This window comes from Trachemys scripta, chromosome 1, assembly GCF_013100865.1.
Source record: "Trachemys scripta elegans isolate TJP31775 chromosome 1, CAS_Tse_1.0, whole genome shotgun sequence".
Lineage (NCBI taxonomy): Eukaryota > Metazoa > Chordata > Testudines > Emydidae > Trachemys > Trachemys scripta.
The window spans coordinates 307796256-307824020 of NC_048298.1; the positions used below are offsets into that span (position 1 = coordinate 307796256).

Below are 27765 nucleotides of genomic sequence, written 5' to 3' on the forward strand. Positions count from 1 at the left end.
TTTTATACCATAAACAGGGTATGGATTCAGATTTGTCTTGTTATCCAGAAGCTGCTTGCTTGCTTTTTTAAATTAAAGTCTCTAGTGTTTTGGTTGAGAAGAAAATTTAAAAAAGTCACTGTGTAACCAATGCAGAGAGAACTGCCTCATTAATTTTTAGGAAGGTGTTTATTCAGATGCCCAGTGACAATGATTTAAACATCAATATTAACTGTTTCATTCCTCATGTAAGAAAGGAGATGAAGGATCATAGATCTCCACAAGAAACTTTGAGCACCATTTCACTTTGGTGCCCCAAGTGGAAAGTGGTTAGGAGATACCACCATTTAAAAACAAACAAACAAAAAAAAACCTTCCAATCAAGAATAGCCTAACCGAGCCCATGTGTGTTTTCGAGCCTTACTTATGTCTAGAAAGCTCACAGCAGCAAGACTCCCAGCCTGGATCAACAGACTTAAGCTTGCAGGGCTCATACTACTACTTTGCCTTTTAAAAAAAAAAAAAAAAGTGTAGACAGCTCTTCGAAGTAGCAGCTTGGGCTCTGAAGCCAAGGGAGGAAGGGGTAGGCTTCAGAGCCCGAGCTGCTATTTTGAAGAGCTGTCTATACAGCTATATATATCTCTATCTATATTTTTTAAGAGACCTAGAAAATGCCAGTGTCTGTCAACCCAGGCTGGGGGCTTGCTGCTCTTTGTTGGGTAGATGTACCTACTGAGGTTGAGCCAAGCTCACCGAACCCAGGGAGTATGAACAATCATTCTTTGAACATCTGCATACTATACTTGGAAGTTGATCTTATTTTGCTGACATACATGGGCAGAGTTTATTTTGTGGGCACAGCTTTGAAGAGCCTGACCACCTCCCTTCCATGCCCCCCACCCTGTATGAATCCTGATCATAACTTCAATGAGAATTACTCTATTTTGAAGACTAATTCAGATTTAAATTTGTATTCCTTGCATACCCTGTTGTGCCTGTACAACAAATATATTCAAAACCTGAGATGGTTGAACAAGAAGCACAGATTGCTTTGATAAGGACTGACTTATTTATCACCTACTGTATTATTTGGAGACTAGTTATTTATACCTCAGAGTAAGATCAACTGATGAAATCATTTATATCTGACAATTTAGTGTATACTTCAACACTCTGTATGAATGTCTCTTAACTTGGGTATACCTGTTCCCTGATAGGAGACATTGTTCGATCCCGGGTACTCAGAGAGAAGCTTGTTGAATTGGAAACAGAAATTGAAAGATTCAGAGCTGAAAATGCATCTCTAACAAAACTCCGTGAAGAACGAGAGAGCTCTTTAGAAAATCTCAGGTAATATTTCAATGGAAGTATTTCACTGTATTTTATTTGCTTAGTAAATACATCTCCTTAACTGTTTGTTTAGAGCAGGGGTGGGCAAACTTTTTGGCCTGGGGGCCGCATAGGTTTTCGGAAATTGTATGGCGGGCCGGTTAGGGGAGGGGGTTGTGGCCCATCCCCTATCCACTACCTCCGGGACTCCTGCCCCATCCACCTCTCCCCGCTCCCTGTCCCCTGACTGCCTCTGGAACCCCCGCTGCCCCATCCAACCCCTTCTCTCATTCCTGACTGCCCCCCTTCAACCCCCGTTCCCTCCCCCCCCGCCGCCCCCACCCCCCCCCCCCCCCCGGAACTCCCCTGTCCTCTATGCAACCCCCCTGCTCCCTGCCCCCTTACCATGCTGCCTGGAGCACTGGTGGCTTTCGGCACTACAGCCACGTTGCCTGGCTGGAGCCAGCCACGCTATTGCTACTGCGCAGCACAGAGCACTGAGTCAGGCTGGACTCTGCAGCTGTGCTGCCCCAGAAGCTCTCAATCCCGCCGCCCAGAGCATTGCGCCGGTGGCGGAGTGAGCTGAGGCTGTGTGTATGGGGCGGGGAGGAACAGCACGGGAGGGACCGTGGGGTAGCCTCCCGGACCAGGAGCTCAGGAGGGTCCCGTGGGCCATAGTTTGCCCACCTCTGAGTTAGAGCTATTAATAGGCAAATGAGCAAATCTGCAGGTAAGCACAGCAGTCTTGGGTAGTAGTAAATATTACAGAGATCTATTTCAAGGGTGGCCAAAGTTACTGATCCTTGGAGTCGCATATGATGATCTTCAGAAGTCTGAGTTCTGGGTGCACCTGCTCAGGGTGAGGTTTGGGGCTTCAGCCCCATGAGTGGCGCCTGCTAGTGTGTGGGGCTTCAGGAAGAAGGGGCTGAAGTTCTGAGCCCCAGCAGGCGCCTCCTGCAGGGCTGCAGCCCTAGACTCCCTTCCCACTGGGCAGAAGCCCCGAGCTCCACCTGCCCCAAGTCTGGTAGGTGGAGAATGGAGGGGCTCTGCGAGCCACACTTTAACTGTAAGAGTCGCCTGTGGCTGGTGAGCCACAGTTTGGCCACCTCTGATATATTTAGTATATAGGTAAGTAATTGACATCTCTTAGACTATAATAGTGTAGATTTAGGTTAAAAACAAGTTTGACACAATAGGTAGTTTAAATGTATAACATGCAATAAATAGCCTACACTGTGTAATTAATCACTCAAGCTGCTACTCTAGAAAATGGATCAAAACATGATTTAAAAAAGCTATACCCAACTTGTTCAGTATGAAAGCTCATATGGTTGGGAGATTTTTTTGTTTTATATACTTTGACTCATTTAAAACTATCTTTCAAAAAAAAAAAAAAAGGAATAAGATAGATTTTTTTCCAGCGCTTGATGCTTTTACCTGGTGTCTTGCTAAAATGTGAGACTGATGCTGTCTTTTTGATCAGATGTTTGTTCCTGGAAAAACCTTCCTGGGCACATGTAGGCTGGAAAAGGGGTAGAGTTAGGGACGGGGGAAGGAGAGGGAATAGCTTATGTTGGATGATAGCGATCCCTTTTGTCAATTAAGGAATGTTATTTGCAGTCTCTGAAAAAAGGTCCTGTCCAGTTGTCAGTCAAAGCAACAGTAAATATGGAGGGGATTCTTGCTAGTGGGAACTGCAGAGATGATTCTTAAGACTTCAGCAGTGGCAGTGAGGAGATCCTTCTGACTAAATATATATTGTGTGTAATTTATTTACAGTGGAAAGTCATTCTGGGAACAGGAGATACTATTTTGAATTACTGAGGAGTAAAATTCTAAATAAATACTCCAAACGTCAAAGTTGTTCTATTCCCAAACAATAAGCTACTTTGTGTAATTTCAGGAAAGAAATAGCAGACTTTGAACAGCAGAAAACAAAAGAATTGGCTCGGATAGAAGAAGTTAAAAAAGAAGAAATGAGAAAACTCCAAAAAGACCGTAAAGTTTTTGAAAAATATTCCACAGCAGCTAGAGCGATGCCAGATAAAAAGGAGCGTGATGAAATTCAGGTAAGAAAAATCTAAAGATTGTTCTGATCTTCAGAGTGAAATTTCAGCTTTTCACAATTGTGCAATTTGGAATTCGTAGATTCTGTTAATTTGAAGGGGTTCGATAAGAGAGAATATATATTTTCTCAAACTAGATCAAGATACTTGGCATCCATCAGTAGTTCCCACATTGAAAATCATAGGCTTCACACAAGTATTGTTTTGCTTTAAAAAACAAAACAGAAAAACACTACTGAAGAACTGTTGTCCTTCTGTCAGACTCCCATAACAAAAAACAGGAACAGTCAGCATGGATTCACAAAGGGGAAGTCGTGCCTGACTAACCTAATTGCCTTCTATGATGAGATAACTGGCTCTGTGGATGAGGGGAAAGCAGTGGATGTGTTATTTCTTGACTTTAGCAAAGCTTTTGATACGGTCTCCCACAGTATTCTTGCCACCAAGTTAAAGAAGTATGGGCTGGATGAATGGACTGTAAGGTGGATAGAAAGCTGGCTAGATCGTCGGGCTCAACGGGTAGTGATCAATGGCTCCATGTCTAGTTGGCAGCCGGTTTCAAGTGGAGTGCCCCAAGGGTCGGTCCTGGGGCCGGTTTTGTTTAATATCTTTATTAATGATCTGGAGGATGGTGTGGACTGCACACTCAGCAAGTTTGCAGATGACACTAAACTAGGAGGCGTGGTAGATACACTAGAGGGTAGGGATCGGATACAGAGGGACCTAGACAAATTAGAGGATTGGGCAGAAAAAAACCTGATGAGGTTCAACAAGGACAAGTGCAGAGTCCTGCACTTAGGACGGAAGAATCCCATGCACTGCTACAGACTAGGGACCGAATGGCTAGGTAGCAGTTCTGCAGAAAAGGACCTAGGGGTCACAGTGGACGAGAAGCTGGATATGAGTCAACAGTGTGCTCTTGTTGCCAAGAAGGCTAACGGCATTTTGGGCTGTATAAGTAGGGGCATTGCCAGCAGATCGAGGAACGTGATCGTTCCCCTTTATTCGACATTGGTGAGGCCTCATCTGGAATACTGTGTCCAGTTTTGGGCCCCACACTACAAGAAGGATGTGGAAAAATAGGAAAGAGTCCAGCGGAGGGCAACAAAAATGATTAGGGGTCTGGAGCACATGACTTATGAGGAGAGGCTGAGAGAACTGGGATTGTTTAGTCTCCAGAAGAGAAGAATGAGGGGGGATTTGATAGCAGCCTTCAACTACCTGAAGGGGGGTTCCAAAGAGGATGGAGCTCGGCTGTTCTCAGTGGTGGCAGATGACAGAACAAGGAGCAATGGTCTCAAGTTGCAGTGGGGGAGGTCCAGGTTGGATATCAGGAAAAACTATTTCACTAGGAGGGTGGTGAAACACTGGAATGCGTTACCTAGGGAGGTGGTGGAGTCTCCTTCCTTGGAGGTTTTTAAGGCCTGGCTTGACAAAGCCCTGGCTGGGATGATTTAGCTGGGAATTGGTCCTGCTTTGAGCAGGGGGTTGGACTAGATGACCTCTTGAGGTCCCTTCCAACTCTGATATTCTATGATTCTATGAAAAAGGTTCAGAATGGCACTAACAAAGAACATGACAGCAGACCAATAAACCTAAATCAAGTTGCAAAATATTACTGTAATAAATATGTTGCAAACAAATTCATTCACTGTAGTGAATTGAATGCAAAATTGAACCTGTATCAAGCATCATTCTGTCCATAATTGTTGCGTTCTAAGCACAGTTTTATCTCATAATAGATGTTGATTATAATGTGTCTGATGCATAAACATGTCTTCTCGTTTCCATCATGTTTAATCCTATCGCTTTGAAAAAGATAAGACTTGTTAGTCACTACGAGGGTGAATAATGTAGTTTATTGTAATCTTGGTATCTCATAGATCTTTCCCTCTATCTTTTAGAATTTTGGATTTCCTTTTTAATATCTTACTATAGTTAGTGATTGAATTATCCATTATTATATGGTTAACTCAATCTAAGGTGGCAATTATTTAATTCAAATTACTTAATTTCTGATCTCCTGTGAGCTTGTTTGGGGAGAAAAAGAGGAATAGAAAATGTTTTTGGTATTTTTGTTTTGTTTTGTTTTTTAGGCTGCCCTAAAAATCCTTTCATTTGCTATTAAGTTTATAACTATACATGATGTGCTTCCTGGACTATCATGCCCAATGGATTTTTTTCTATGCATATTTATATATATTCAGTGTTGATTTTTTGGCTTGAAATGTGAAACCAAATATAATCTACATGGCAGCATGACCCTTGTCAAACCGTCTAGCCAGACATCTCTGTATAATAATGATGCCTAATTATTATATAGCATGTTTCATCAGTAGATCTCAAAGTGCTTTACAAAGGTGGTATCGGTATCCTTATTTTACAGATGGGGAAACTTAAGTTGCTTTTTTTTTTTTTTTTTTTTTTTAAATTAAGAAAGACAAGAATACAATCTTGAACACTCTTAAGAAAAAGTCCTTTTCCTTCCCTAGGACTTAGGGTGAGATTTTGTTACACTGCACACAGAACTTGCAGCCCAGGGAGAAGGTGAGCTAAGTTGGCTTTTAAGCCTCCTTAGCACCTTCCCTATCTTGGGCTGCTCTGGAGGCTGGAGAGGCCACTCGCATAACTTGGGCTGCCCAGAACCTCTGTAGTGCTGCAGCTCCATCCTCAGTATGCCTCTGAGGCCAGGTTTGTGAAGGATTCCAGTTCCTGTACCAGGGTAATCCTTCCTCTGCCAGAACAGGGGCTTTTAGAGCCCCTTTACACTGCTCTGGACCTTTTATCTGGTGTAAAGGGGCCTGAGCAGGGATGAAGCTTGCTGCCTGATTGCGAGAGAGATCAGGCAAGTTAATACAAAGTAACTCCTGCCTTTAGAAAACAACACACACTTCCTGCCCTTCACACAAAGATTATTTCCCTTGTTTTGGGTCACTGTCTTCTGTGCTGTCACTGCTAATGAAAGATTACTATTTTCTCTAGTCTGTGTTTTAATACAGCAGAAAATGACTGGCTTGTATCCTCCTACAAACAGTTGATACTTATTTTTTCTAAGGCTTTAAAACAGCAGCTTGCAGACTTGCAGGAAGACTTAAAGCGAAGAGAAGCAAAATGGTCAACTACTCACGGTCGCCTTAGAAACCAGATAGAAACCTTAACAAAGGAGAACACTGAGTTAAGGGAAGAGATCAAAATCATGGAAAGATTTCGTCTAGAAGTTTGGAAGAAAGCAGAAGCTGCTGAAAGCAACAGGAAAGCTGAAAGTTCTGGAATGAATCTGAAGAGAGCAGAGTCTATAGTAAGTTGTGCTTGTTTTGAGGTATTTTAAACTGATTTTTGCAGATATATATATATTGATATATTTTTTTTTCAATTGGTACTCAGAGACCAGTTGGATGTTTCATTTAATTTAATGGAGGTGTATTGGTGTTGTAAGACAGTACACTGCTGTTGACTTCTACTGCCCCTATAATCCTGGATCTTCACTGTATGCAGGTACCATGCTCTCCAGGATTTTGCTCTCTCAAACTGAATTATTTTGGAGTTCAATGGGGAAATCAGTTGCAACTGACTTTGGTGCCTTTGCACTCTAAAGATTAGCTAGTGAAACCAGCCAGTCTTCACTGAATGATTTCACAGTTAAACTAATGTAAGTTTTAGTAGTCTGAGTATACGTGAACTGCACCAAGGTCAAATTTTGGGATTGTGCATGGTGAGGAAGCAGAGGAAAGAGAAGCTCAGTCTTTCTTCTCCCCACAATATACTTTAAAAGTGTATAATTAAGTCATTGCAATAAAAATTATGGGCAAGTGGTCTGTGGTGTTGAGTGCTATTGCACTGTAATAACATTGCTGAATAAATCATTCTTGAACTAAATAAATTCTTGATTATATATTTTCAGAGTCCACCAACTAGATTTCAAAAAAGCCAGTTTCTGTCTCCAGTTCCTCAAATAGAAAAGAGTAGCAAGATGAATGGGAAAGGTTATTCACCAGTAAAAGGTATAAACATTTATTCAAAATGAGAATTGTATTAACTCTTTAAAAGAAAATTGCCAGTTTTAATGTTTGTTTGCAGCAACTGACAATTGGTAATCTCTATTTTCCTCAGGCAATCCATGTATTAAATAGTTCAAAAGTATAATGGATGTGAAAGTTTAATAGTCAGACTTAATGCTCTGATAAATAATAAATATTGTCATTGATAAGATTGTGGAGAAAGTTGTGGATACATCTCTCTCAGTATGTAGATGTGTCCCTGATTTCCTTCCCACTCTGGGTACAGAACTGGGTATGGCCCAGAGACTGCATTGGTCAATGATCTCCGGGCAATGGGTGAAGATCAGGTATCTGTGCTAGTAGTGTGCTGCCGTGGATACCGTTTTGATCGCCAGGTAGTGTTCTCGTGCCTACAGACTCTAGTGGGAGTGCCCAGGACTGCTCTTCAGTGGCGTGATTGTTTTCTCTCTCAAAAATCACAGAAGAGGTAGTTGAAAGCAATTTCTGAAGACCTCTAAAGTGGGGGATGTTGCAGGGTGCCATTCTGTTAGCTCCTCCTGTTCAACATATATATAGGGCCACTAGGTGGGTTAGTAAGAAAGCATAAAGTGTGTTTTCAGTATGCTGATGACACCAAAATGTATATCTGTCATTTTCAACTCAGATGATGAGACTCAGACAGCTTCTAATTAAGATTGGGCCATGGATGACTGAGTTGGCTGCTCAATCCAGATCAGAATGAGGTGAAGGTAGAGGTGGTGGGGAAGCAGCTGGAGATACGGTAATTGGTCCCTTTGATTTGAGGGAGTACATCCACCATTGGTTACTAAGATTTGCATTTTAGGAGTGGTGGTGTTGGTTTTTTTTTTTAGATCCCAGCTGCTGTTTGACTCTCTCATTACAGCAGTAGATGAGTGGTTTTTTTTTTTGTTTTTTTGTTTTTACATCTGCTTGTGGCTAGGAGGTTGCAATCTTTCAGATGTGACTCTTGCTGCTGTTTGCAGTTGTCTTAACAAAAGCATAGCTATGCACTCTACATGGGGTTACATCTTTAAAATCATTCAAAGAAATGAAGCTGGTACAGAACGGTGTGGCTCACTTTTTGAATGAGGCATTTTGGTGGGAGCGTATGATGCTAGGATCTTCACTGGGTGTTTGTTGGTCTTTGGGTGCAGTTTAAAGTCTTGGCTTACGACCTATAAAGCCTTATCTGTCTTGAGACTGATGTACCTGAGAGATTGCCTTTCTTTTGGTCCCATGTTGCACAGCTACAGTCTGCAACAGTGCCTAAGCTGGACATCCCTCATAAAAGAGTGGGTACCGGGAAGGACATTTTCTATTCTGTAAGGGTTTCGAGATGCTGGAAATTGTTCCCCTCGCTTGCAGCATTCTTGGAAGATTTGGAACAAGGACACACATTATAGGGTTATTTTGGAAAAGGACAAGGATGAGCTGCCTATAAATAAAAATGGGTAGAAAGGAGTCTCTGTAGGTGTTTTGCTGGCTGAGTTCCTATTGGAATGATTATCTCTGCTGTTATTTCATTAATAAATGAGTTAGGCACCTGGAGCTTTGGAAAGGTGCCTTTTTATAATTTGAATCTATACATAATAATAAATGTGCTATCTGTATTATATTTTATGACTTTATTGTAGCTCTCTGCTACTATAGCAACCAATAATATATCTGAGGTAACACACTTAACTGGATATTAATTCTTCTCGAGTAGCTGAAGATACTGCTTTCAAGTTAATACTGCACACGAGGTGTGCAGATATCCAGTATAGTTTATCTATCATTCTGATCATTACATTTGCTTATAACACCCAAACTGCTTCTTGGCTGCTGAGACTATGTAAAATTAACAATTTTTATAATTTATATTTGAACAGAAAAGCCTTCTAGAAGACCTAAATCAGCACCTGTTAGTGATGGGAGTAACTTTGACAAGACCGTGACGACACTAGAAGATTCCTCTAGGACTTTTATGATAGTAAGTCCTATACCAGAATGTTGTCTATTTTGACTTGATTCCAAATAGAATAGTTATCTGCATTACCCCAATGTGCAGCCTGAAAAGTGATTTGTGAAACTGCCATAAGAACACTAGACAAGATCGAGTAATGACTACACTATTAAACTACTCTCTGGTAATGCAGAATACCGGTACAGAAAATTACACTTGCATCTAGTATTTGGAACCCATTTTTTTTTATTATTATTATTAGGGGGAGATGTTTGGTGATGGAGATGTTCAATTGCAGCTAAGCAAAATATCTTACAAAATTTACCAAATTTTAATAAATATTAGCAGAAAAAAATGGATGTTTATCTCCTACCTGAAGAAAGAACAGTGAATTTTGTAAGAATGCAGGTAGTTAAGACATACATCTTTATCAATTACTGTATGTAGCATTTGCTAGTAGTATATGAAACACAAATAATGATTCTGTGCCTTGGAATCTGTTACTGATCTTTTAAGTTAAGAACCAGATTGGAATTTTTTGGTAAAATGGATCTCATTATAATCTAGGCAAAAGCTGATTGCCAAAACCTAACAGATCTTATGTCTGGATTTGTCATTATCCAATAAGCTATATCAAACCTTTTCTCTAGATGCTTTGGGTTGATGATTCTCTTGGTCCCTCCTTGCTTTCATGAGCTGCCTTCTCAACTCCAGAAAAATCCCTCAAGTTTGGCTGCTTTAAAAAAAAAAAAAAAAAAGCCAGATGTGATAGAAAAGTTAGGTTATCTTTATGTTCCAGAAAAATGGAGCCTGATTTAATGCTGTCACATTCTGGGTTGCAATCCAGACCAGTGAGGGGCTGTATCGCCACCTGCCTTGCAACTTGAGGTGTCTCACAATGTTTTGGTGCTGTAAGCTCCCACCTGGGCCCCTAAGTGGCTATGTATAGCTGCAGCCTGCCAGCGCAGTCCAGTCACACACTAGCTTCCACGAGCCTTGGTTACCACTTGCATGGTGATCCCAACACACTTCCAGTCCCAGATTTCCCCCAAAAATATTTTCTGCCCTGTCCAGCTTTCTCCTGGACAGTTCAGATATTTTAGGTTTGTTGCCCCTCTAAGGGGATCCAGATCCAACAATTGGTTACTTTTAAATGGAGTTACCCACACAATTCAGTTTAAAGACAACACTGGAGTAGTTTTGATCAAAGAATAAAACAAGGTTATTTAATTACAAAGAGAGAGGTTTTATGTTAGTATAAGGCATTAAAGTAGAAATGGTTACAAGAGAAATAAAGATAAAATGCTTCCTAGTACTAAAGCTTAACACTCTAGACTTGGTTCAAGGTAAAATCTTTTACCACGTTTCCAGTAACATTGCTGACCAAAATTCTGAGGCCAGGATTTGCTCCCAAAAGCTGTTTCTTTGGTCATCTTGGGTGAAAGAATGAGAGGTGGACAGGGAGAGATACCTTAGGGTGTTTTTGTGCCCTCACTTTATAGGTCAGTCCCCCTTTGAAATACATTTTCCTGAAGGCTACCCTTAAATGAAGTTCATTTCCGCTGTGAGGCTGGAGTCTTGTGGTGAAAGAGGTTTCATGCTGTTGTTTGCTAAGTTGTAGATATTTGTTCCAGCCCCCCTTCCTTGGCAAGGGGCTTGTCCTTTGTCTTTGAGAAACAGGTTTATCCCCTCCCCAGACTTGTCTGATAAACAAACTTCAGTCATGATTTCAATTTTACATGCACACATTTCATCATGATATTATTGACAGCGAGCTATTAGTTTTCAAATGATACCTAACAGGGCATCATTTGTACAATGATTATTACAATAGTGTGGAGGGTATTAATACAGGGTTGCATTCTGTCAGTTGCTTACTAAAGAAATATTTTCATTTCAGGACATGTCCCCTACTGAAATATGTGTGCCATTAGAGCCCCCTACTCTTGTGTCTACAGGCAGTGAAGAAATACAGGGAGAAATTAATTATCCTGATGGAAAGGTAGGATCAGATTTCCTTTAAGAGGCTACAGAGAATAAATCTGGGTAATTAGTTCACTCTTCTAGGGGAACTCATCTTTGTTAGGGCTGCGGTGCCTCTCTTGTTCACTTTATATATGGGGCTGTTGGGTGGGTGTCCCTTTCATTTGTGAGAGAGTTAGAGTCTAAGATAAATGTTGTTAAAATCTAAATACCTAAATCACTATTTCATAAAAATTGTGTTGTAAACTGTTCCATATGTACACACAAGATAGTTTTTTTTTCTTGAGTCCAATTGGAAATGACCAAATCAGCAAAAAAAGGAAAATGAGGATCTCATTTGTTCCCATCCTTCCCCCCACCCCATTAGTGTTTGTCTTATACTTAGTCCCTGACCCAAAGAACTTTAAACTGTCTTTTTATTCTGTTTGACTGTTAGGTTAGGTGCTGTACAATGTACGTGACTGAGGCTCCTGAGTGCTATGATATTACAAATAATATTTCAAACCTCTATTTAAAATAAATATGTCCTTGGGCCAGATGCCCAATTTAACAAGAATTTATACAATTAAGGGAAAAGAAACTAGTTTCTTTGCTTACACTGGTCTACAATTTTTGAGAAGTCGTCTGTTTCAGAGATAAAATGTGCTATTTATTATGTATTTTGATGTGCTGAATTCAAATATGACAATTAAAACAACTGAGTGGCTACTGTTTCTAAGATATTTAAGTTTTTACATTTTATGTCTAAGTATATTGTGTAGATAGTAGAGTTTTAATCATAAATTGTAAACCTAGGTCTTTTTCATGTGTTAATGGTTGCTTTACATGATAATATTTCACCTGTCCTGTTTATGTAACACTTTAAAAATCAGCAAAAGGGTTATATAAATAAAATTTATTATGAAACAAAAGGCAAAAAACTATTATGTACATAGTTTAGTCCTATTCAGTGTCTACTCGGCGCTTCTTGGCTTGTCTCTTGTATTCATTAAATGGAGCATCTCTGGTCACTGTCCAGCAATAGTCTGCAAGCATTGATGGGCTCCATTTGCCCTGATAGCGTTTCTCCATTGTTGCCATGTCCTGGTTAAATCGCTCACCATGCTCGTCGCTCACTGCTCCGCATTTCGGTGGAAAAAAATCTAGATGAGAGTGCAAAACATGTATCTTTAGTGACATGTTGCAACCAAGGCTTTTGTATGCCTTGAGGAGGTTTTCCACCAACAACCTGTAGTTGTCTGCCTTGTTGTTTCCGAGAAAATTTATTGCCACTAACTGGAAGGCTTTCCATGCTGTCTTTTCCTTGCCACACAGTGCATGGTCAAATGCATCATCTCGAAGAAGTTCACGAATCTGAGGACCAACAAAGACACCTTCCTTTATCTTAGTTTCACTTAACCTTGGAAATTTTCCACGGAGGTACTTGAAAGCTGCTTGTGTTTTGTCAATGGCCTTGACAAAGTTCTTCATCAGACTCAGCTTGATGTGTAAGGGTGGTAACAAAATCTTCCTTGATTCAACAAGTGGTGGATGCTGAACGCTTTTCCTCCCAGGCTCCGATGACTATCGGAGTGGCCAATCTTTCTTGATGTAGTGGGAATCTCTTGCACGACTATCCCATTCGCAGAGAAAACAGCAGTACTTTGTGTATCCAGTCTGCAGACCAAGCAACAACCTTCAAATTGCCACAAAGCTGCCACTGATGTTGGTCATAGTTTATGCACCTCAAAAGTTGTTTCATGTTGTCATAGGTTTCCTTCATATGGACTGCATGACCAACTGGAATTGATGGCAAAACATGCTTTAAGACTAGTCTTCGATGAATCAATGAACAGTCTCCACTCATCTGGATCGTGAACGATGTTGAGGGCTGCCATCACACCATCGATGTTGTTGCAGGCTACAAGATTAACCATCCATGAAGAAGAATGGGACAAGATCCTCTTGACGGTCATGGAACATGGAAACCCTAACATCACCTGCCAGGAGATTCCACTGCTGTAGTTTGGAGCCCAACAGCTTTGCCTTACTCTTGGGTAGTTCCAAATCCCTGACAAAGTCATTCCGTTCACCTTGTGTAATGAGGTGTGGTTCAGAGGAGGAGGATGGGAGAAAATGTGGGTCCTGTGACATTGATGGTTCAGGACCAGAAGTTTCATCCTCTTCCTCTTCCTCGTCTGACTCAAGTGAGAATGATTCTGGTGCATCAGGAACCGGCAGTCCTTCTCTGTGGGGTACTGGGCGTATAGCTGATGGAATGTTTGGATAATGCACAGTCCACTTTTTCTTCTTTGACACACCTTTCCCAACTGGAGGCACCATGCAGAAGTAACAATTGCTGGTATGATCTGTTGGCTCTCTCCAAATCATTGGCACTGCAAAAGGCATAGATTTCCTTTTCCTGTTCAACCACTGGCAAAGATTTGTTGCACAAGCATTGCAGCATATGTGTGGGGCCCACCTCTTGTCCTGATCTCCAATTTTGCAGCCAAACTAAAGGTGATAGGCTTTCTTAACCATAGTGGTTATACTGCGCTTTTGTGATGCAAAAGTCACTTCACCACAAACATAGCAGAAGTTATCCGCACTGTTCACACAAGTACGGGGCATCTCTGCTTACTTTGGCTAAACAGAAATGTGTCCCTTTGCAAAATCAAACACTGACAAATAAGAGAGCATGACACTGTATGATTTCTAGAGCTGATATAGAGCAATTTGTTCAGCAGAGTGATGTAAGCTTCATTGATTGCATCATCCATGATTTCTAGGAATAACATGATACAATTCATATCGTGTGGCGCAATACCAGCTTCAGATTGCATCATTCGTTGTTTTGCTTAAAAAGCAAGTAGTGTCCAAACCCAGTCATAGATTTATTCATAGATCCAGTCAAAGGTGTATTTTAGTCATTTCTGGTTTAAATTGAGATCCTTTCCCTTTATAACTCACTTATCCTCCGCCATTCCCAAGTCAAGGGTCGTATATACTGACCCAATAGCATATCTTGAAAACTAGAGCCAATCAACAATTTTAAGCATCATTTTTGTTCTCAGTGACCCAGAATTAGTGAAGTTTGACTACATTTATTTCAGAAGCATTTTGGCTGTAGAGCAGTGTTATTGGAGAAATGGTTTGACAAAATGTGAGAAACACAGCTATCACTTTGAAACCTGTTTCAAGGATGTGGCTGACAAATTCATAAATGGCTATTCCTGTGTATTGCTTTCTGGTTCCACAACAGCATCTCTGGCTGTATTTTATTACTACTATTGGATCAAACCAGACAATGGAAAGTTATGGAAATTCAGGATTGGATGAGAAGTACAAACAAACTTTGGCTCTCAAAGAGCTCAGTCTTAAATTCTGGGCAAAAGTCAGATAAATATTCTTCATCTAATGCTGGTTTACCTGTCAATAGCTAGAACTGTCAAACTGCTAAAATGGCCAAATTTAATTAACTGAAATTGTTGTTGAAAACTTTACCAGTTTTATTGCTGAACATCCACTTTTATGTAATTTACCTTTTAGGTTGAAAAGGTTTTAAAAAATGGCTGTCATCTTATATTTTTCCCTAATGGAACACGGAAAGAAATGAGTTCGGATGGAAAGACCATAACTGTAACCTTCTTTAATGGGGATGTGAAACAAGTTATGCCTGATCAAAGAGTGGTATGTATCCAAATTTTTTCCAACAGTTTAATATGGCCAGATTTTCTGAAGACCCTTATGATCTATTCTTCTCTACAGATTTACTATTATGCAGATGCCCAGACAACTCATACTACATACCCTGATGGGTTAGAGGTCTTGCATTTCTCAAATGGGCAAATAGGTAAAAACTATGAACCTTTTATCTGTATATTTTAGTTTTTATATAAAAACTTTCTATAGTTATTTTGAAACAAAATATACACATTGTTACAGAAAAGCATTACCCTGATGGAAAGAAAGAAATTACGTTTCCTGACCAAACTATTAAGAATTTATTTACGGATGGGAGAGAGGAAAGCATTTTTCCAGATGGCACTATTGTTCGTGTGCAAAGGTAAATTTTTGCTTTAAATATACCCTACAGATTCCCACACAATGGGGAGGGGCGGGGGGGAGAGAGAAGTTCTTGGCACACTGAAGTTCATCCACCCTTCCATGAATACTCATTTTCTGTGTACAGTGCTTGTCTTCAAGTTAAGATGGATATATTATATGAAAGGATGAAAAATGAATATTTGTATATAACTGTGTGGTATATCCACTAGTAATAGAGAGAACTTTTTAAAACCTTATTCAGCTCGAAGCTTACACTTGAAAATGTTTGATACATCATGTCTGATATATAGAAGAAATGTAGCATTTTATAGTGAATAATGTATTTACACAAAGTACATCTAGTAATCTGCTTTTAAGAGACAGGAGTCCAAGCATTCATTTATTTAATCGCATGTACTAATATAGGCCCTGAAACAGGAAAGCACTTTAGCACATGCTTAAATACTTTTCCTGAATCAGGGACAAATTTATTTGGGCCTTCCAATGCTTCAAATAGGATGGTAAGCTATATTCCGTGCCTTGATTTAACTAAATCAAGAACAATCTTTCCAAAGATGCATGTTGCTAATGATTCCCATACTTTTACACTTCAGTGATCTCTACCCCTCCTTCCTTGCTTTAACCTATTAAGACAGCCTCTCTGAACTTTTTTTTTAAATTGCCTTCAGAATGCAGCTTTAGTATTGTTTAAAATTAACTGCAACACTAGTGATCAGCTGAGATGGTATTTATCAACTTTATAGTTGTCAAAAACAAACTTTCATTAAATCACAATAAAGTTCTGGAAAAATGTAAACATTCTGAAAGAGCATGCACTAAAGTTTCTACATTCAATTAAACCCCTGCCTACTAACTTTTAGTATGGTGTTGGAATTTCAGTTTAAGGCTGGCTCTGTCAGTCTATTTTATATTTAATTGTATACACTTTATTTAATACAGAGATGGAAGCAAAACTATAGAATTTAACAATGGCCAGAGAGAGCTGCATACGCCACAGTTCAAGAGACGTGAATATCCAGATGGCACTGTCAAGACTGTGTATGCGAATGGACACCAGGAAACAAAGTATGTCTGTGGGAGAGTAAGAGTTAAGGACAAGGATGGTAATGTTATAATGGACACCAAGTTATAACATGACTTATGAAACTCTTGTAAGCACCTAGCAAAAGTGTAGAAGTGTATATTTGTTAAAAAAAAACTTTACCCAATGTATATATTGTACATAATTTTGTTTTTGATTGTCTAAAATAAATTTATTTTTAAAATAAACAGTGAAATTAAGATGTTTCTGACTTGGTCTGCCAAAAGGGCTTATTTTGAGAAATTTCAATCTGCTTTCATATGTGAGTTAAGCAGCTACTTCCTAAATTCTCTTTCAAGTAGCATTTATCACCAGATGCAAGAAGTCTTGCTCATGAAAGAAACCAAGTGCTGTTGTCAACTACAGGAGTTAGTCTTAAGTGATTAAAACCTTATGCTTAAATGAGTGACCCCTTTTTATGCACAAGATTACTTTTTGAATTTAAGATCAACCCAGATCTGCCCTGCCCCCCTCCCTCTGTTGCTCGCTCTCCCCCACCTCACTTTAACTGGGCTGGGGCCAAGGGGTTTGGAGTGTGGAAGGGGGCTCCAAGCTGAGCTTGGGGCAGGGGGTTGAGGTGCAGGAGTGTGGGGTGCAAGCTCTGGGAGTTTGGGTGCAGGGGTCATGTGGTCACACTGCACCTAATCTCATAGAATCCACTGGACATTTCATGAGTTTTACTTATTAGTGTCGTGTGTAGTTTATAGATCCAAAATCCTTCAGGGATTGTCACAAATCAGTGTAACAATCTCAACTATGGGGACTGCATTGGCTAAACCTGGGGCAGGAGTGAGGGGTGCAAGCTCTTGAAGGGAGTTTGGGTGCAGGAGGGGTCTTAGGGCTGGGGCAGGGGTTTAGGGTGCAAAGTGCAGGCTCCGGTCGGGAGGCATATACCACAGGTGGCTTCCTGTCGGTGGTGTAGAAGGGCTCAGGCAAGCTGCCTGCCTGCCATAGCCCCAGGCCAGTCCTGGAAGCAGCTGGCATGTCTCTGGGGGAGAGAGGGTAGTGGGTCTCCATGCGCAGCCTGCACCCACGACCTCTGCGATCAACAGGTTGGTGACCACTGGCCTAAGGGTTCAAGGAGACTTTATATTAGACATCGAAGAGAGATGCTAAAACTAATTGCCAGCTGATAAGGTTTTTGGTGCTAGAGCTGAGTCCTAACTAGCCAGGAACATAAGAGCTAAGCTGCACATAATGCTGCAAGACCACCTGAAGCAGAATCTAAGCATCAGTGGTGCTTATCACTTTATTTGGGCAGCATATAAAATGTGAATTCTAGCATTTGTTGACACTTGGGACTCACCAAATGGACTTGTTGCATGGCAAGAAGAGGTTACTTACCTTACAGTAACCCAGGTTCTTCCATAGGGACATAAGACAAAACTTGGTGCTTCTGTGCGCATGCTTGTGCACTCTCAATTGGGCATGCAATATGGTGTCTGCAGGCCCATGCTTGCACAGAGCAGTTCTAGTTGCTCAGAACGGGGCATCCAGGGAGGTACAAACCTGCTGCTACTCAGTTCCTTAACTGTGAAGCCGAATTCAACATCAGAAGGGAAGGAGAGCAGGAGGTTGAACACCCCTAAGGCGAAAACATCTCCAAGACCTCATTACTGGAAGGTAAGTAACCTCTCCTTCAAGTATTTCCCTTATGGGGGCTCCACTGTAGGAACCTCCCAAGCGTAACTCAGTGAGGTGAGGGGTGCCGAAGAGGTAAGTCCAGGTTACTTTGAATGTGATGTCTCTGGAAGCAGGTAAGATGATATAATACTTGGCAAAGATATGGATAGAAGACAAAGTAGCAGTCCAATGTCCTTCAGTAGTGCTGTAGCTGTGGACTGAACACTAGTGCAGGGGTCGGCAATCTTTCAGAAGTGGTGTGCCGGGTCTTCATTTATTCACTCTGATTTAAAGTTTCGCGTGCCAGTAATACATGAACGCTTTTAGAAGGTCTCTTTCTATAAGTCTATAATATATAACTAAACTAGTGTTGTACGTTGTCAAACAGATAGTTAAGGGTTAATGCCTCTTTTACCTGTAAAGGGTTAAGAAGTTCACCTAGCCTAGCTGACACCTGACCAGAGGAACCAATGGGGGGACAAAATGTTTCAAAAGGAAGGAGGGAAGTTCCCTTTGTCTGGGTCAGTTTCAGTTTTGGCCAAAGTGGAAAAGATCAAGGAATCAGCTTCTTATCAGAGTAGTGAGTATTAGAAAAGGAATAAATAGGTTTTATTTATTTTCTTTTTGTAACTTGTCTTGTGCAATTAGGGAATAATCAAATTGGGTATTCTTTTGTGTAACTAAGTTTTGCCCAGGGAAACATCCTTTCTGTTTTGAATCTGTCGTCTGTGAGAGTAGCTGGTATGCTAATCTCTCCCAGAGGTTTGTGTTTCACCTCTCTTTTCTTTCATTAAAAGCCTTCTTTTTAAAAACCTGATTAATTTTCCCTTGTTTTTAAGATCCAAGGGGATTTGGTCTGGACTCACCAGGAATTGGGGGGGGGGGGGGGAAGGGGGGGGGATAGTTAAATTCTCCTTGTGTTAAGATCCAAGGGGTTTGAATCGGTGTTCACCAGGGAATTGGTGGAGGAGTCTCTCAAGGCTACCCAGGGAGGGAAAGGTTTTGGGGGTGAAGACAGTTTCCCAAATAACTCATAAATCATTTGGGTGGTGGCAGCCAGACCAGATCTAAGCTGTTAATTGAGCTTAGGGGTTCACATACAGGTCCCCATATCTGTACTCTAAAGTCCAAAGTGGGGGTGAAACCTATAACCTATGTAAAGTAAATAAGGTTTTTAAAATGTTTAAGAAGCTTAAATTAAAATGCAGAGCCCCTGGACTGGTGGCCAGCACCTGGACGTGAGTGTGCCACTGAAAATCAGCTCGTGTACCACCTTTGGCACACATACCATAGGTTGCTTATTCTTGCACTAGTGGAATGTGTTGTTACTCAGGAGGGGTTGCACCGTTGCATTTTCATAGCAGGTCAAGATGCAACCTGAAACCCAGCCTACGAGAGACCTGGAATGGTTTAAGTTCTGTCCAGCTAGAAAGCAAATGCCCTTCTGACATCCAGTGAATGAAAGCTTTATTCCTCTCTGGAGGCATGAGGTTTTGTGCAGAAAACTGGCAGGCAAATTTCCTGGTTAATGATTTCAAGGAGACCTCTGGGAGGAAGCAACGATGGAGATATAGTATAACCTTGTCTCTGCAGAAGGTGGTGTATTGTGGGTCCTCCATGAGTGCTCCCAGATCACCTTGCTGAGGGGATGGTGATTAAGATCAAAATTTTGAGGGAGAGGTGGAGGGAGAAACAGGTTGCCACTGTTTCAAAGGGACTGGGTTTTTTTTTTTTTAGTGTTTAAAACCAGGCTGAGGTCCCAGGAGGGGGGTGGGCAAGTTGTCGAACAGGAGAAAACAAGTTGCATAGGCCCTTAAGAAATCCAGTGGCTGTGGTGTGTTCTGGCTAGGTTAGTGGAAGGATGTCTCAAATAAGCTCTATCACAGCCTGTGTTTTGAATCCCAATACATAGTCCAGGATCTTGGAAAGTGGAACTTCCAAGGCTAGAGAAGATGAGATGGAGCACCAAACTGGAAGCACTTCCACTTCTGGAGGTGACTCTTGCAAATACTGGCCTCTCTCTGGGATGAGAGAACTGACTGAATTTTAACCAAAAAGGGCAATTCCATGCTCTCAGATTCCGGGAGGAGGGGTTAGGACAGATGAGGGCCCTAAGATGTGTGTCAATATGCCTTCGAGATAGGAAGTCCGAGGGGTGTTACCTTTGAGAGAGAGAGAGAGAGAGAGAGATGAGGTTTGAGTACCACACTTGTCTCAACCAAGAAGGGTGCTATGAGGATACCTCACAGTGCAGCTTGAGAACTACCTATATCATTAAATCCTCAAGACCCTTAACACCATGACCCTGGACTCTTCTTTATGCTTATCAGGGAAACCCCTAGAGAGTTGTCGCCATAAACTCCCTTGGAGTAGAACAGATGACATTTTTCACTGTTCGGATGGCACAAAGGTCTACCCTAGTCTGGCAGATGCTGCGGAAGCTAGTTTGGTGCTCCTCTTCGTGATCTCGCCAGATGTGCCTGCTCAGGGAATCTGCAATTATATTCTGGAAGCCTGGTAGATAGACTGCTGCTATTTCTACCCCATGAGAGAGAAACCATTTCCATAGCCTTAGTGACTTTGTGCATAAGGACAGACCGCTTGCTCCAGCTTGGCAGTTGAAGTAATACATTGCTGCTTTGTTGTCAGGGATTACCCTGAGTGACCTTATATGGCATGAAGGAAGCATATCATACTGCTCTTAGTTTCAGTATAGTGATACTGAATGCAGATTCCTGTGCTGACCTTTGGCCCTGTGCTGGATATTGGTAGGTGGGCTCTCCATCCCAACAGATGCATGTGTTATGCCTTTGAAGGTGCTGGATGCAAAAATGGAACTCCAACACAGACCCTCCATGGGTCTTTCCACCATCTAAGAATCCAACACCTTCCAAGCACTCTGATGCATTTGGACAGGCTCTATGTGTTTTGGCTATATGCTGTTTTTATCCATGTCTGGAGGCATCTAAAGTGCCTCCTTGTGTAAGTAGTCACATACATTGAGGCTGACGTGACTCAGATCTGTGGACAAGTCCTCTCTATTTGTGGGCTGCACTGTAATGTTGAAATTAGGTTGGATTGGGTAGAGAATTTCTCCTTGGGTTGGTAGGCTCTTGGAGTCCAGAGTAGCTCCCTGTACTGCAGCTAGTATGGATTTTTTTTTGTGGTTGATGTGAAGGGCCAGAGATTGGAATACTGTTAATGCTCTAGGTGTTGCCAACTGGACCTCTTGGGGCAACCAGCCTCTGAGAAGCCATCCAAACATGGGAACACTGAATTTGAGGCAAGCTATCACCCCAGAGAATTTTTGTGAACACCCTGGAGCACCAGAAGAGTCTAAAAGGGAAAACCTCAATATTGACTGTGCTCTCTGCATAGTACAAATCTTAGGAAACACTTGTGGGAGGGGTGGATGGCTACGTGAAAGTAGGTGTCCTTAGGGTCAAGTACAACAACCCAGTCTCCTGGATCTAAGGCTGGAATTAGGGTAGCTAATGTTACCATTCTGAAGTGCTGTGCTAGGACAGTTACTTAAGTCAAGGCTTGGTCTGCATCTTTCTTAGGAACAAGGAAGTAATTGGAATTGCACTCTCTTCTGATGACTCTGGTCAGGCTGGTTCTATTGCTCCCAGAAGAAGAGTGAATTACTTTAGCCCCTCCTTCTAAGAGGCACTTTTGACACCTTGGTTGAGAGCATAAGTGGGTAGAAGTATGGCTAGGAGATACCTGTTTCTGTAGGCTCCTGCTGCTTAGAGAAAGTGTGCTGATGGTATTGGAATTATCTCTAACTTTGAGCAGCTTGGGATCTACTAAAATGCCTTTTCATTACAGGCACATACATCTCCAGTGATTACAACACTGCTCTGGTGTCTGAGTATGTGGAGAGAGGAGTCTTATGTTCACTGAAGAACATAGGCCCTTCAAACACAAGGTCTTCCACTGTTTTGAATTTTTCTTGGAAGTCTTGAGGACTGGAGCTGGATATTCTTCTTGTGGCCATGGACCTGGAGGCTGTGTCAGCAGTATCTTGGGCAATTTACAGGGAGGCTTTCACAACCAACTGTCCTTCAGCACTGATAGATTGAAACTGATCTTTCTGGTCTTGTGGCAGGTGTCCAATAAAATGTGTAATTTGGAGTATGTGTTAATCCTATTTTGCCATCAAGGCCTGGTAGTTGGCAATACCAACTCCCAGGATGAATATAGGCAAACATAGGAATGCAGGGGCAAGATTAGAAAGGCAAAGGCACAAAATGAGCTCAAACTAGCTACAGGAATAAAGGGAAACAAGAAGACTTTATCAATACATTAGAAGCAAGAGAAAGACCGGCTAGTGAAGAGGGAGAAACAGTAACAGGAAACTTGGAAATGGCAGAAATGCTTAATGACTTCTTTGTTTCAGCCTTCACGGAGAAGTCTGAAGGAATGCTTAACATAGTGAATGCTAATGGGAAGGGGGTAGGTTTAGCAGATGATAAAAAAAAAAAAGTTAAAAATCACTTAGATGCCTGCAAGTCACCAGGGCCTGATGAAATGCATCCTAGAATACTCAAGGAGCTAATAGAGGAGGTATCTGAGCCTCTAACTATTATCTTTGGAAAATCATGGGAGACAGATTCCAGAAGACTGGAAAAGGGCAAATATAGTGCCCATCTATAAAAAGGGAAATAAAAACAACCCAGGAACGTACAGACCAGTTAGTTTAACTTCTGTGCCAGGGAAGATAATGGAGCAAGTAATTAAGGAAATCATCTGCAAACACTTGGAAGGTGATAGGGAACAGCCAGCATAGATTTGTAAAGAACAAATGAGGTCAAACCAATCTGATAGCTTTCTTTGATAGGATAACGAGTCTTGTGGATAAGGGAGAAGCTGTGGATGTGGTATACCTAGACTTTAGTAAGGCATTTGATACGGTCTCACATGATATTCTTATCAATAAACTAGGCATACACAATTTAGATGGGGCTACTATAAGGTGGATGCATAACTGGCTGGATAACCGTACTCAGAGTTGTTATTAATGGTTCCCAATCCTGCTGGAAAGGCATAATGAGTGGGGTTCCACAGGGGTCTGTTTTGGGACCGGCTCTGTTAAATATCTTCATTAACGACTTAGATATTGGCATAGAAAGTGTGCTTATTAAGTTTGCAGATGATACCAAACTGGGAGGGATTGCAACTGCTTTGGAGGACAGGGTCATAATTCAAAATGATCTGGACAAATTAGAGAAATGGTCTGAGTTAAACAGAATGAAGTTTAACAAAGACAAATGCAAAGTGCTCCACTTAGGAAGAAAAAACCAGTTTCACACATACAGAATGGGAAGAGACTATCTAGGAAAGAGTATGAAAGAAGGGGATCTAGGGCTTATAGTGGACCACAAGCTAAATATGAGTCAACAGTGTGATGCTGTTGCAAAAAAGCAAACATGATTCTGGGATATATTAACAGGTGTGTTGTGAGCAAGACACAAGAAGTCATTCTTCTGCTCTGGTTAGGCCTCAGTTGGAGTACTGTGTCCAGTTCTGGGCACCTCATTTCAAGAAAGATGTGGAGAAATTGGAAAGGGTCCAGAGAAGAGCAACAAGAATGATTAAAAGGTCTTGAGAACATGACCTACAAAGGAAGGCTGAAAGAATTGGGTTTGTTTAGTTTGGAAAAGAGAAGACAGAGGGGACATGATAGCAGTTTTCAGGTATCTAAAAGGGTGTCATAAGGAGGAGGGAGAAAACTTGTTCACCTTAGCCTCTAAGGATAGAACAAGAAGCAATGGGTTTAAACTGCAGCAAGGGAGGTCGAGGTTGGACATTAGGAAAAAGTTCCTAACCATCAGGGTGGTTAAACACTGGAATAAATTGCCTAGGGAGGTTCTGGAATCTTCATCTCTGGAGATATTTAAGAGTAGGTTAGCTAAATGTCTATCAGGGATGGTCTAGACAATATTTGGTCCTCCCATGCGGGCAGGGGACTGGACTCGATGACCTCTCAAGGTCCCTTCCAGTCCTTGAATCTATGAATACGAAATTGGCAAGCAGCTGAGAAGCTCTTCATTCCCAGCTAGTCCAGCTGTTTAGATTCTCTGTCAGATAGAGACAGTCCTGAGCAAGCTTGATGGTTCCTCTCATTAGTTGCATCCACTATAAGGGAATTGGGATTACAGGGGGAGTAGTAGCACTCTATTCCTTTCAGCAAGATGTAGTATTTCACTGCCGGATATGTATGGAAGATAAAGCCTCAGTGATTAAGGTAATCCTTCCCTGAGGATTGATGTTCCAGAGGTCCACCAAGGAATGTTTCAACTTTGGACTTCCTCTAGTGGGATCTGAAGTCAGTCTGCTAGCCTTTTCATGATGTCCTGTAAGGTCTTAAAATCATCAGAGATGAACAGAACTTTACAGATGGAGGTGAGATCTCCTTAGCATGAGACTCTTGCTCCTCTTGTATATCATCTGGTAGGAGAAGTAGGTGGTACCACAAGATGGTCTATAGGTGCCACTGGTGGGTACCGATGCTTTCTCTTAGGCAGTGCTGGAGTTGGTCACCATTGGTCCCAGTGGAGGGAAATCAGGGACGGGACCCCATGATCAATCTCTGGACCTCCAGGATCCTCTTCATGAAAGGATCTCATGGGGATAGGTTACTGGGGGGATGCCTGTACAAAGATCTCAGAGGAATCTTCCCACAAACTAAGGTGTATGTGTGACAGAATGCCACCTGATTTGCTGAGCCTGCCTGTTGTACCAGCCTGGACACCCTTTTTACCTGTCTTGCTGAGCCAGGCGATTAAGGTGCTTCTACCGCACACACAGGCAGGGCCACACCCAACTGCAGAATGAAAGACACTGAGATCAGTTCAGGGAAGGCTCATTTTAAGGACTTGCCCCAGCACTCAGGTGTCCATCTCCCTTGGAATGCAGACCCAAAGGTATATTATGAAATCTGCCTCCTCCCTCAATGTGGAGGAAGGTATGCACAGACTCTTATCTCCCCCGCCCCCCCCAATTATGAGTAGCACAAACTGGGTTATATTATAAACAAGAAATAAGTTTAACTACAAAAGGTGGATTTTAAGTGAATATAAGAGAAGACAAAGCAGATTACTAAGCAAATCAAAACATGCAAGCTAAGCTTGTTTCACTAAAGAAATTGGTTACAAATACTAATTTCTTACCCTAGATATTGTTGAAGGTAGATTACAGAAAGTCTTGAAAGGCAGCTGCACTGGTCTCCAGCTTGAGACCTTAGGTATTACTACAAGCTAGATGCCCTTCCAGCTTGGCCTCAACCCTTCTCCCCCCAGTTCAGTTCTTGCTGCCAGGTGTTTTTCAGTGTCTCTTTGGGTGGGGAGGCAGAAAACCATGATTGTCATTCCCCTGCTTTATACAGCTGTGTGCAGTGGGAACCCTTTGTCTCCCAGGGGAAGAACACGGGCATTCCAAGGGGTGGGTCCAGTACCATATGACTCAGACCCATCTCTCTGCAGGGCTGTGGCAACCATTACTTGTAGGCTGGCTGAAGCATCCACAGGAAGACTAATCTTTTTCACATTCCATTGTCTTTGCTAACGGCCCATTAGCCCTGTCTGACTTTTCCATTGCTGTACCTGAAGGGCTGGTTGGGGGTGATACCTTAAGTAACACATTTGAAATAGATATATAGTCAACATTCCTAACTTCATATACAGAAATTATACAGGAATTCAAATTGGATAATCACACTCAGTAAACCATAACCTTTCTAATGATATTTTACATGCACCATCTTGCATAAAGTATATCTCAGTTATGTCATTAATTTCACTCCATATTCTTCATGAAAATATGTTTGAAACATCACACTATGGGAGGGCCTTTCAATGTCTTAATTGGTACCAAAGACTAGAGACAAACAAATCGTAACTTGTTGCTTTTGTATTGGTACTGGGGAGGTAGATCTTCCCTAGTGACTCAGGTTCATCAGAGATAATAAGATCCTCTCACAAAAGGAACCTGGAAGGAGGTGGGGGATTCTGATAGCTTTCAAATGAAGTTTGGGTCAGTGCTGCCCAGTGAGATAGAGGCTGTCATGGTACTGTGGTGATCATAAAGTCCTCTCCCCTTTCAGAGGTATGGTGAGATACTGGTACTGGAGCACAGATAGAAGCCCTGTGTGTCTTGCGGTGACACATTGTGTCAGAGGGTGCTGTTGCGGTAGTTGCTCTGGGAGTGGGAGCTATGTCCAAACAGGATTTCTTCTGCAATATGGACACCTCAGTACTGGAGTCGGTTATAAATAATAATATATGGAGATATACCTATCTCATAGAACTTGAAGGTCATTGAGTCCAGTCCCCTGCCTTCTCTAGCAGGACCAAGTATCAGAATATCAGGATTGGAAGGGACCTCAGGAGGTCATCTAGTCTAACCCCCTGCTCAAAGCTGGATAAACAGTAGCAGTTCCCTCTACCACCTTGAAAGAGTTAAGATTTTGCTAGGAGCTACTCGACTTTGGAAAATGTTAAATTTTAGAAATAGTCACAGATGATAGTAAAAAAAAAAAAAAAAAAAATGTACTGAGGTAACTAGATCAAACACTATGAATTCTGCCCATCATATAGCAATTGTTCCATGGTGCTGGGCCACTTCACCACCATGAAAATGTTATCAAGCAAGACATTAAGTTTTCACTACATTATACCTTTCTTAAAAGAAAGCCCAACAAACTATGATATCAGTAATTAAGACGTGAGAAAATGGCAGTTTAGCAAAAACAGACTCAAGCCATTGGAACGGGTGGTTATACTCAGGTAGCAAGGCCTATACAGTAGGCACTGGAAAGTTTATGGCACATTCAAATTGGACACTTCAAAGAATAAGACTCAAGAGATTCAGGCGCTAGTATTTAAAAGAATGTATTAAATGGAACAATCAAACTTACCCGGAGACTGTAATTGAACAGTGTTCTAAGAATATGAAGGATCTGCTAGAAGTCCACCAAAATAACTAGTTAAGCAGAGTTTTCCTTCAAAATAAGGTGGCATTAAAATAAGCATTTTAAAATGGGCAAACAAGGGAGAAAAAGAAATAAGACGTAATTCACTATGCTACCTTAACAAAATAGACAAAGTACACCAGAAGGGACATTGTAAAAGCAGAGGCAGAAGAGCTAAATCCAGAAAGGGATTTGGGTGCCCAGTGTTATGACACCGAACTTTTAGGTGCCCTGTTGTCCAATGGAATCCTCAGCCCCAACACAAGTGTCCGGGCTCCTCATACAATGCATGGGGTGAGTTAGGCACTTAAGAATGGGATTCACAGAAGCCAGCATGCTGAGTGGGGAGCTGCTTGAAGCTCCCCGCTTCAAAGGAGTCAGGTGCCTATCACAGCTGTGAATCCCCAAGCAGAAAACCTCTTCTTGGAGTTGAGGCTAACCCGATACACATGTCTTTCTCAAAAAGCAGACACCCTCCCATCCCCTTCTAGCTATAGCAGTTAGGCACTCAGTTCAGATAGGGGACCTGTTTCAAGGTTCCCCCCCCCTCCCTGCTTGATTTGGAGCAGGGACATGCACTTGGGTCTCCCATATCCCACATGACTGCCCTAACCACCAGCTATAGTCTCTTTCTCTCTGGCCCAATTAATATTTATACAAAGTGGAACAGCTTCCACAGGGGACAGACAAGGACCCATCTGTGAATATCCCATAGCCTG

The 27765-nt window shown here is 41.7% G+C and overlaps 1 protein-coding gene across 2 annotated transcripts in view; it reads left to right on the forward strand.

Moving 5' to 3' along the window:
- The window catches only part of CENPJ (centromere protein J), a 31388-nt gene extending 14782 nt beyond the window's left edge, over window positions 1–16606 (forward strand). Inside the window, exons 6-15 of one of the 2 annotated variants that reach the window (XM_034758810.1) lie at window positions 1197–1329; window positions 3212–3377; window positions 6430–6672; window positions 7276–7375; window positions 9265–9365; window positions 11239–11340; window positions 14850–14990; window positions 15069–15153; window positions 15246–15366; window positions 16308–16606. In XM_034758810.1, coding sequence (XP_034614701.1) covers window positions 1197–1329; window positions 3212–3377; window positions 6430–6672; window positions 7276–7375; window positions 9265–9365; window positions 11239–11340; window positions 14850–14990; window positions 15069–15153; window positions 15246–15366; window positions 16308–16500 — 1385 coding nt within the window. In that variant the 3' untranslated portion in view covers window positions 16501–16606. Of the gene's footprint in view, window positions 1–1196; window positions 1330–3211; window positions 3378–6429; window positions 6673–7275; window positions 7376–9264; window positions 9366–11238; window positions 11341–14849; window positions 14991–15068; window positions 15154–15245; window positions 15367–16307 lie in introns of those variants that run through there. The other variant, XM_034758811.1, reaches the window with a different exon arrangement.
- Window positions 16607–27765: the final 11159 nt, after the last annotated feature.